Here is an 11,438-nt window from a genome sequence, read left to right as displayed (position 1 = left end):
AGTGGTGTGTAGGGGGAAGTTGACGGTGGAGCAGTCGCTAAGTATCACAACCGCAAACCTCCTACACTCACTCTTCCCTCTATCATTGTGCTACAGGCTGCATTATTTACACAGACCTACTGTAAGTACATCCTGACCTGCAACTAGCGCCAACCACAGCATGGCGACTGTATAAACTATGTTTATCTATGTCATTAGTCATGTGACAGACGCTGGGTACCGGTTACCATGGTGCGAGACCCGACTTCCGCCTGTCCCGGAAGTGCCTATCGGAGAGTTACAGCTACGGGAAGTGGGAGCAACCAGGGAGGGCTATGGCGGCGGTGGCGGAGGAGGAGGAGGTCGATGAGTTACTCGGGGAGAGGCTGCTATTCCTCCCGGATCGACATGTGCGTTATTTCCAGCGCAGCCTGCAGGCCCTCCCCGAGCAATGCTGCACGCTGGAGACTAGCAGGTGATGTATGGGCGGGGGCTGCAGTCATGCACAGCAGGCACAGACTGATGGGGCAGAGACTTGTGTGCTGCATTCACGTTATGTGTGCACACTTGTGATACACTGCTGCTACACACCGTTATGCAGAGATTACACAATTCCCCTTGTTGCAGGAACTCTGATACTGAGCACACAAGTTGGAGCTTGTATAGGTGTGTAACAGCCATAGACACAAGACTCTCTTTATCAGATGACACTTATTTAAAATAAGGGATTAAGTAATTTACTGTTGTTTCCTTCCAGTTGGGCTGTTGCCGCAAGTGGTTTTTGGGTTACATAGACTTAGCAGCAAAGTCATGGTAGACTCATGTTCACCTTACTTTCATCTCTTTGCAAGTACATCACAGTATTAACGTCATTGGGAACATTTACTAACTATACTCTTAACAAAGTTGGGAACCTGTGTCCGCTTTATCCATTAGCATTTGTTTCTGTTATAATTTTTTTTAAATCTGTCTGTAAGAAAATGCTAAAAATCAGGACCTCTGACAACCCCACTGGTTAGTAAATATACCCTCTTGCCTGCTATATATTTCAGTTTTTTGCTTCGTAATTATATATCCGTGTTCAAACTGCTTTTGCCGCTAAAGGTATGTTCTATTGTGACACCCCTCATGTTTTCCAAAAGAATTACTCAACATCTTGGGTTTTCTAAACTTTGTTTTAAATGTGTCCTCCGCATTCTGATTTCTCTGACGTCCTAAGTGGATGCTGGGACTCCGTATGGACCATGGGGAATAGCGGCTCCGCAGGAGACTGGGCACAACTATAAAGAAAGCTTTAGACTACTGGTGTCCACTATGACCCTCCTCCAGACTTCAGTTAGAATCTTGTGCCCGGCTGAGCTGGATGCACACTAGGGGCTCTCCTGAGCTCCTAGAAAGAAAGTATATTTTAGGTTTCTCTGACGTCCTAGTGGATGCTGGGGACTCCGTAAGGACCATGGGGAATAGCGGCTCCGCAGGAGACTGGGCACAGCTAAGAAAGATTTAGGACTACCTGGTGTGCACTGGCTCCTCCCACTATGACCCTCCTCCAGACTTCAGTTAGAATCCTGTGCCCGGCTGAGCTGGATGCACACTAGGGGCTCTCCTGAGCTCCTAGAGAGAAAGTATATTTTAGGTTTTTTATTTTACAGTGAGATCTGCTGGCAACAGACTCACTGCAGCGAGGGACTAAGGGGAGAAGAAGCGAACCTACCTAACTGGTGGTAGCTTGGGCTTCTTAGGCTACTGGACACCATTAGCTCCAGAGGGATCGACCGCATGGAACCGGCCATTGGTGTTTGGTCCCGGAGCCGCGCCGCCGGCCCCCTTACAGAGCCAGAAGCAAGAAGAATCCGGAAAATCGGCGGCAGAAGACATCAGTCTTCACCAAGGTAGCGCACAGCACTGCAGCTGTGCGCCATTGCTCCTCATACACACTTCACACTCCGGTCACTGAGGGTGCAGGGCGCTGGGGGGGGGGCGCCCTGAGAAGCAATAAATACACCTTGGCTGGCAAATATATCACAATATATAGCCCCAGAGGCTATATATGTGATAAATACCCCTGCCAGAATCCATAAAAAAGCGGGAGAAAAGTCAGCGAAAAAGGGGCGGAGCTATCTCCCTCAGCACACTGGCGCCATTTTCTCTTCACAGTGCAGCTGGAAGACAGCTCCCCAGGCTCTCCCCTGTAGTTTTCAGGCTCAAAGGGTTAAAAAGAGAGGGGGGGGGGCACTAAATTTAGGTGCAATATTGTTTATACAAGCAGCTATTGGGGGAAAAATCACTCAGTTATAGGGTTAATCCCTGCATTATATAGCGCTCTGGTGTGTGCTGGCATACTCTCTCTCTGTCTCCCCAAAGGACTTTGTGGGGTCCTGTCCTCAGTCAGAGCATTCCCTGTGTGTGTGCTGTGTGTCGGTACGGCTGTGTCGACATGTGGGATGAGGAAGGTTACGTGGAGGTGGAGCAGAGGCCGATAAATGGGATGTCGTCCCCTGTGGGGCCGACACCAGAGTGGATGGATAGGTGGAAGGTATTAAACGACAATGTCAACTCCTTACAAGGCTGGAAAACAGCTGTGGGACAGCCGGCTTCTCTGCCCGCGCCTGCCCAGGCGTCTCAAAGGCCATCAGGGGCTCAAAAAAGCGCCCTTTACCTCAGATGGCAGACACAGATGTCGACACGGAGTCTGACTCCAGGGTCGACGAGGTTGAGACATATACACAATCCACTAGGAACATCCGTTACATGATCTCGGCAATAAAAAATGTGTTACGCATTTCTGACATGAACCCAAGTACCACATAAAAGGGGTTTTATTTTTGGGGAGAAAAAGCAGCCAGTGTTTTGTTCCCCCATCAGATGAATGAATGAAGTGTGTAAAGTAGCATGGGTTCCCCCAATAAGAAACTGGTAATTTCTAAAAAGTTACTGATGGCGTACCCTTTCCCGCCAGAGGATAGGTCACGTTGGGAGATATCCCTTAGGGTGGATAAGGCGCTCACACGTTTGTCAAAAAAGGTGGCACTGCTGTCTTAGGATACGGCCACCTTGAAGGAGCCTGCTGATAAAAAGCAGGAGACTATCCTGAAGTCTGTATATACACACTCAGGTTATATACTGAGACCTGCAATCGCCTCAGCATAAATAGTGCTGCTGCAGCGTGGTCTGATACCCTGTCAGATCATATTAATACTCTAAGACAGGGAAAATAGTTTGCTAACATAGAGCATATTAAAGACGTCGTCTTATATATAAAGGATGCACAGAGGGATATTTGCCGGCTGGCATCCAGAATTAATGCAATGTCCATTCTGCCAGGAGGGTATTAGAAACCCGGCAGTGGACAGGTGATGCTGCCTATAAAAGGCACATGGAGATTCTGCCTTATAAGGGTGAGGAATTGTTGGGGATGGTCTCTGGGACCTCGTATCCACAGCAACAGCTGGGAAGAAAAATTTTTTTTACCTCAGGTTTCCTCACAGCCTAAGAAAGCACCGTATTTTCAGGTACAGTCCTTTCGGCTTCAGAAAAGCAAGCGGGTCAAAGGCGCTTCCTTTCTGCACAGAGACAAGGGAAGAAGGAAAAAGCTGCACCAGCAGCCAGTTCCCAGGATCAAAAATCTTCCCCCGCTTCCTCTGAGTCCACCGCTTGACGTTGGGGCTCCACAGGTGGAGACAGGTGCGGTAGGGGCGCGTCTCGGGAACTTCAGGGACCAGTGGGTTTGCCCACAGGTGGATCCCTAGGTTCTGCAAATAGTATCACAGGGATACAGGCTGGAGTTCGAGGCGACTCCCCCTCGCCGTTACCTCACCTCAGCCTTGCCTGCTGCCCTCGGAGAAAGGTAGTACTGGCGGCAATTCACAAGCTGCACTTCCAGCAGGTGAAATCTAGGTACCCCTCCTTCAACAAAGCCGGGGTTACTATTCCAAAATGTTGTGGTACCGAAACCAGACGGTTCGGTGAGACCCATTCTAAAAGTGAAAGCCTTGAACACTTATATACGAAGGTTCAAGTTCGAAATGGAATCGCTCGGGGCGATTATTGCAAGCCTGGATGGTATCACTGGACATCAAGGATGCTTACCTGCATGTCCCTATTTACCCTCTTCACCAAGAGTACCTCAAAATTGTGGTACAGGATTGTCATTACCAATTCCAGACGTTGCCGTTGGTCTGTCCCCGGCACCGAGGTATTTACCAAGGTAATGGCCGAAATAATTATCCCGTACTTGGACGATCTCCTTATAAAGGCGAGGTCCAGGGAGCAGTTGTTCGGCGGAGTAGCACTATCTCGGGAAGTGCTACAACAGCACGGCTGAATTCTGAATATTCCAAAGTCGCAGCTGGTTCCTACGACGCGTCTACTGTTCCTGAGTATGGTTCTGGACACAGAACAGGATAAAAAGGGTTTCTCCCGGAGGAGAAGTCCAAGGAGTTGTCGTCTCTAGACAGAGACCTCCTAATACGTATACAGGCGTCGGTGCATCAATGCATGCGAGCCCTGGGAAGGATGGTAGCTTCTTACGAAGAAATTCCATTCGCCAGGTCCCATTCAAGGATTTTCCAGTGGGATCTGCTGGACATGTGGTCCGGGTCGCATCTTCAGATGCATCGGCGGATAACCCTGTCTCCAAGGGCCAGGGTGTCGTTGTTGTGGTGGCTGCAGAGTGCTCATCTTCTAAGGGGCCGCAGATTCGGCATACAGGACTGGGTCCTGGTGACCACGGATGCCAGCCTTCGAGGCTGGGGGGCAGTCACACAGGGAAGAAACTTCCAAGGCTATGGAAAAGTCAGGAGACTTCCCTACACATAAAACTAAGGGCCATTTACAATGCCCTAAGTCAGGCTAGACCCCTGCTTCAACACCGGCCGGTGCTGATCCAGTCAGACAACATCACGTCGGTCGCTCATGTACACGACAGGGCGGCACAAGAAGCAGGATGGCGATGGCAGAAGCCACAAGGATTCTCCGATGGGCGGAAAATCATGTGTTAGCACTGTCAGCAGTGTTCATTCCCGGAGTGGACAACTGAGAAGCAGACTTTCTCAGAAGACACGACCTCCACCTGGTAGAGTGGGGACTTCATCCAGAAGTCTTCCAAATGATTGTACACAGTTGGGAAAGGCCACAGGTGGACATGATGGCGTCCCACCTCAACTAAAAGTTACAAAGATATTGCGCCAGGTCAAGGACCCTCAGGCGATAGCTGTGGACGCTCTGGTAACACCGTGGGTGTACCAGTCGGTGTGTGTGTTCCCTTCTCTGCCTCTCTTACCCAGGGTAATGAGAATAATAAGAAGGAGAGGAGTAAGAACTATACTCATTGTTCCAGCTTGGTAACCAGAACTCCAAGAAATGATCTCAGAGGACCTATGGCCTCTGCCGCTCAGACAGGACCTGCTGCAGCAGGGGGCCTGTCTGTTTCAAGACGTACCGCGGCTACGTTGACGGCATGGCGGTTGAACGCCGGATCCTGAAGGAAAAGGGAATTCCGGAGGAAGTTATCCCTACGCTATTTAAAGCTAGGAAAGAAGTGAACGCTAACCATTATCACCGCATATGGCGGAAATATGTTGCGTACTGTGAGGCCAGGAAGGCCCCAAAGGAGAAATTTCAGCTAGGTCGATTTCTGCACTTCCTACAGTCAGAGGTGACTATGGGCCTACAATTGGGTTCCATTAAGGTCCAGATTTCGTCTCTATCGATTTTCTTCCAAAATGGAACTGGCTTCACTGCCTGAAGTTCAGACATTTGTCAAGGGAGTGCTGCATATTCAGCCTCCTTTTGTGCCTCCAGTGGCACCGTGGGACCTCAACGTGGTGTTGGGTTTCCTAAAGTCACATTGGTTTGAGCCACTCAAAACCGTGGATTTAAAATATCTCACGTGGAAAGTGGTCATGCTTTTGGCCTTGGCTTCGGCAAGGCGGGTGTCAGAATTGGCGGCTTTGTCATGCAAAAGCCCCTATTTGATTTTCCATATGGATAGGGCAGAATTGAGGACTCGTACCCAGTTTCTTCCTAAGGTGGTATCAGCTTTTCACTTGAACCAACCTATCGTGGTGCCTGCGGCTACTAGGGACTTGGATGACTCCAAGTTACTGGACGTAGTCAGGGCCTTGAAAATTTATGTTTCCAGGACGGCTGGAGTCAGGAAGACTGACTCGCTATTTATCCTGTATGCACCAAACAAGATGGGTGCTCCTGCTTAAAAGCAGACTATTGCTCGCTGGATTTGTAGCACAATTCAGCTTGCGCATTCTGTGGCTGGCCTGCCGCAGCCTAAATCTGTAAAAGCCCATTCCACGAGGAAAGTGGGCTCTTCTTGGGCGGCTGCCCGAGGGGTCTCGGCTTTACAACTTTGCCGAGCTGCTACTTGGTCAGGGGCAAACACGTTTGCAAAATTATACAAATTTGATACCCTGGCTGAGGAGGACCTTGAGTTCTCTCATTCGGTGCTGCAGAGTCATCCGCACTCTCCCGCCCGTTTGGGAGCTTTGGTATAATCCCCATGGTCCTTACGGAGTCCCCAGCATCCACTAGGACGTCAGAGAAAATAAGAATTTACTCATCGGTAATTCTATTTCTCGTAGTCCGTAGTGGATGCTGGGCGCCCATCCCAAGTGCGGATTGTCTGCAATACTTGTATATAGTTATTGTTTAACTAAAGGGTTATTGTTGAGCCATCTGTTGAGAGGCTCAGTTGTTATCATACTGTTAACTGGGTATTGTATCACGAGTTATACGGTGTGATTGGTGTGGCTGGTATGAGTCTTACCCGGGATTCAAAATCCTTCCTTATTGTGTCAGCTCTTCCGGGCACAGTATCCTTACTGAAGTCTGGAGGAGGGTCATAGTGGGAGGAGCCAGTGCACACCAGGTAGTCCTAAATCTTTCTTAGCTGTGCCCAGTCTCCTGCGGAGCCGCTATTCCCCATGGTCCTTACGGAGTCCCCAGCATCCACTACGGACTACGAGAAATAGATTTACCGGTGAGTAAAATCTTATTTCTCTAACGTCCTAGTGGATGCTGGGGACTCCGTCAGGACCATGGGGAATAGCGGCTCCGCAGGAGACAGGGCACAAAAGCAAGCTTTTAGGATCACATGGTGTGTACTGGCTCCTCCCCCTATGACCCTCCTCCAAGCCTCAGTTAGGTTTTTGTGCCCGTCCGAGCAGGGTGCAATCTAGGTGGCTCTCTTAAAGAGTTGCTTAGAAAAAGTTTTTAGGTTCTTTATTTTCAGTGAGTCCTGCTGGCAACAGGCTCACTGCATCGAGGGACTTAGGGGAGAGAAGTGAACTCACCTGCGTGCAGGATGGATTGGCTTCTTAGGCTACTGGACACCATTAGCTCCAGAGGGAGTCGGAACACAGGTCTCGCCCTGGGGTTCGTCCCGGAGCCGCGCCGCCGACCCCCCTTGCAGATGCTGAAGATTGAAGAGGTCCGGAACCAGGCGGCAGAAGACTTTCAGTCTTCATCAGGTAGCGCACAGCACTGCAGCTGTGCGCCATTGTTGTCAGCACACTTCACACAGCGGTCACGGAGGGTGCAGGGCGCGGGGGGGGGCGCCCTGGGCAGCAATGTATAATACCTGTATGGCGAAAAATACATCACATATAGCCCTTGAGGCTATATGGATGTATTTAACCCCTGCCAGATATCACAAACTCCGGAGAAGAAGCCCGCCGAAAAGGGGGCGGGGCCTATTCTCCTCAGCACACAGCGCCATTTTCCCTCACAGAAATGCTGGTGGGAAGGCTCCCATGCTCTCCCCTGCACTGCACTACAGAAACAGGGTTAAAACAGAGAGGGGGGGCACTGATTTGGCGATATGAACATATATTAAATGCTATAAGGGAGGAACACTTATATAAAGGTTGTCCCTATATAATTATAGCGTTTTGGTGTGTGCTGGCAAACTCTCCCTCTGTCTCCCCAAAGGGCTAGTGGGTCCTGTCCTCTATCAGAGCATTCCCTATGTGTGTGCTGTATGTCGGTACGTGTGTGTCGACATGTATGAGGAAAATGTTGGTGAGGAGGCGGAGCAAATTGCCTGTAATGGTGATGTCACTCTCTAGGGAGTCGACACCGGAATGGATGCCTTATTTATGGAATTACGTGATAATGTCAACACGCTGCAAGCCGGTTGACGACATGAGACGGCCGGCGAACAAATTAGTACCTGCCCAGGCGTCTCAAACACTGTCAGGGGCTGTAAAACGCCCATTTACCTCAGTCGGTCGACACAGACCCAGACACGGACACTGATTTCAGTGTCGACGGTGAAGAAACAAACGTATTTTCCTTTAGGGCCACACGTTAAGGGCAATGAAGGAGGTGTTACATATTTCTGATACTACAAGTACCACAAAAAAGGGTATTATGTGGTATGTGAAAAAACTACCTGTAGTTTTTCCTGAATCAGATAAATTAAATGAAGTGTGTGATGATGCGTGGGTTTCCCCCGATAAAAAATTATTGGCGGTATACCCTTTCCCGCCAGAAGTTAGGGCGCGTTGGGAAACACCCCTTAGGGTGGATAAGGCGCTCACATGCTTATCAGAACAAGTGGCGGTACCATCTACAGATAGGGCCGTACTTAAGGAGCCAGCTGATAGGAGGCTGGAAAATATCCTAAAAAGTATACACACACATGCTGGTGTTATACTGCGACCAGCGATCGCCTCAGCCTGGATGTGCAGAGCTGAGGTGGCTTGGTCGGATTCCCTGACTAAAAATATTGATACCCTTGACAGGGACAGTATTTTATTGACTATAGAGCATTTAAAGGATGCATTTCTATATATGCGAGATGCGCAGAGGGATATTTGCACTCTGGCATCAAGAGTAAATGCGATGTCCATATCTGCAAGAAGATGTTTATGGACACGACAGTGGTCAGGTGATGCAGATTCCAAACGGCACAAAGATGTATTGCCGTATAAAGGGGAGGAGTTATTTGGGGTCGGTCCATGGGACCTGGTGGTCACGGCAACTGCTGGAAAATCCACCGTTTTTTACCCTAAGTCACATCTCTGCAGAAAAAGACACCGTCTTTTCAGCCTCAGTCCTTTCGTCCCTATAAGAGTCATATCTGCCCAGGGATAGAGGAAAGGGAAGAAGACTGCAGCAGGCAGCCCATTCCCAGGAACAGAAGCCCTCCAACGCTTCTACCAAGTTCTCAGCATGACGCTGGGACCGTACAGGACCCCTGGATCCTACAAGTAGTATCCAAGGGGTACAGATTGGAATGTCGAGACGTTTCCCCCTCGCAGGTTCCTGTAGTCTGCTGTACCAATGTCTCCCTCCGACAGGGAGGCAGTATTGAAAACAATTCACAAGCTGTATTCCCAGCAGGTGATAATCAAAGTACCCCTCCTACAACAAGGAAAGGGGTATTATTCCACACTATATGGTGGTACTGAAGCCAGAAGGCTAGGTGAGACCTATTCTAAATCTGAAATATTTGAACACTTACAAAAGTTCAAATCCAGATGGAGTCACTCAGAGCAGTGATAGCGAACCGGGAAGAAGGGGACTATATGGTGTCCCGGGACATCAGGGATGCTTACCTCCATGTCCCCAAAAAAAAAAAAAAAATTTTGCCTTTCTCACCGAGGGTACCTCAGGTTCCTGGTACAGAACTGTCACTATCAGTTTCAGACGATGCCGTTGGATTGTCCAAGGCACCCCGGGTCCTTACCAAGGTAATGACCGAAATGAGGATTCGTCTTCAAAGAAAATGGACGACTTCCTGATAAGAACAAGGTCCAGAGAACAGTTGGAGGTCGGAGTAGCACTATCTCAAGTAGTTCTACGACAACACGGGTGGATTCTAAATATTCCAAAACCGCAGTTGTTCCGACGACACGTCTGCTGGTCCTAGGGATGATTCTGGACACAGTCCAGAAAAAGGTGTTTCTCCCAGAGGAGAAAGCCAGGGAGTTATCCGAGCTAATCGGGATCCTCCTAAAACCAGGAAAAGTGTCAGTGCATCATTGCACAAGAGTCCTGGTAAAAATGGTGGCTTATTACGAAGCGATTCCATTCGGCAGATTTCACGCAAGAACTCTTCAGTGGGATCTGCTGGACAAATGGTCCGGATCGCATCTTCAGATGCATCAGCGGATAACCCTATATCCAAGGACAAGGGTGTGTCTCCTGTGGTGATTACAGAGTGCTCATCTTCTAGAGGGCCGCAGATTCGGCATTCAGGATTGGGTGCTGGTGACCACGGAGGCCAGCCTGAGAGGCTGGAGAGCAGTCACACAGGGAAAAAATTTCCAGGGAGTGTGATCAAGTCTGGAGAATTCTCTCCACATAAATATACTGGAGCTAAGAGCAAATTTATAATGCTCTAAACTTAGCAAGACCTCTGCTTCAAGGTCAGCCGGTATTGATCCAGTGGGATAACATCACGGCAGTCGCCCACGTAAACAGAAAGGGCGGCACAAGAAGCAGGAGGGCAGTGGCAAAACTGCAAGGATTTTTCGCTAGGAGGAAAATCATGTGATAGCACTGTCAGCAGTGTTCATTCCGGGAGTGGACGACTGGGAAGCAGACTTCCTCAGCAGGCACGACCTCCACCCGGGAGAGTGGGAACTTCATCGGGAAGTTTTCCGCATGATTGTGAACCGTTGGGAAAGACCAAAGGTGGACATGATGGCATCCCGCCCGAACAAAAAACGGGACAGGTATTGCGCCAGGTCACGAGACCTTCAGGCGATAGCTGTGGATGTCCTGGTAACACCGCGGGTGTAACAGTCGGTGTATGTGTTCCCTCCTCTGCTTCTCATAACCAAGGTATTGAGAATTATAAGACGTAGAGGAGTAAGAACTGTACTCGTGGCTCCGGATTGGCCAAGAGGGACTTGGTACCCGGAATTTCAAGAGATGCTCACAGAGGACTAATGGCCTCGGGAGCTAAGAAGGGACTTGCTTCAGCAAGTACCATGTCTGTTCCAAGACTTACCGCGGCTGCGTTTGACGGCATGGCGGTTGAATGCCGGATCCTAAGGGAAAAGGCATTCCGGAAGAGGTCATACCTACCCTGGTCAAAGCCAGGAAGGAGGTGACCGCACAACGTTATCACCACATGTGGTGAAAATATGTTGCGTGGGTGAGGCCAGGAAGGCCCCACGAAGAAATTTCAACTAGGTCGATTTCTGCACTTCCTGCAAACAGGAGTGTCTGAGCCTCAAATTGGGGTCCATTAAGGTTCAAGTTTCGGCCCTGTAGATTTTCTTCCAGAAAGAATTGGCTTCAGTTCCTGAAGTCCAGACATTTGTCAAGGGAGTATTGCATATACAGCCCCTTTTGTGCCTCCAGTGGCACCGTGGGATCTCAACGTAGTGTTGGGATTCCTCAAATCATATTGGTTTGAACCGCTCAAATCTGTGGATTTGAAATATCTCACATGGAAAGTGACCATGCTGTTGGCCCTGGCCTCGGCCAGG

General features: G+C 49.5%; 1 protein-coding gene across 1 annotated transcript in view; it reads left to right on the top strand.

The window, feature by feature from the left end:
* The first annotated feature begins 226 nt into the window (after positions 1-226).
* Positions 227-11,438, top strand: part of PGGT1B (protein geranylgeranyltransferase type I subunit beta) — a 148,239-nt gene continuing 137,027 nt past the window's right edge. Inside the window, exon 1 of the mRNA XM_063964151.1 lies at positions 227-454. Coding sequence (XP_063820221.1) covers positions 315-454 — 140 coding nt within the window. The 5' untranslated portion in view covers positions 227-314. The remainder of the gene's footprint in view (positions 455-11,438) is intronic.

The sequence above is a fragment of the Pseudophryne corroboree genome, chromosome 1, assembly GCF_028390025.1.
Source record: "Pseudophryne corroboree isolate aPseCor3 chromosome 1, aPseCor3.hap2, whole genome shotgun sequence".
Classification (NCBI taxonomy): Eukaryota; Metazoa; Chordata; class Amphibia; order Anura; family Myobatrachidae; genus Pseudophryne; species Pseudophryne corroboree.
This window is presented reverse-complemented; position numbering and strand designations above follow the sequence as displayed.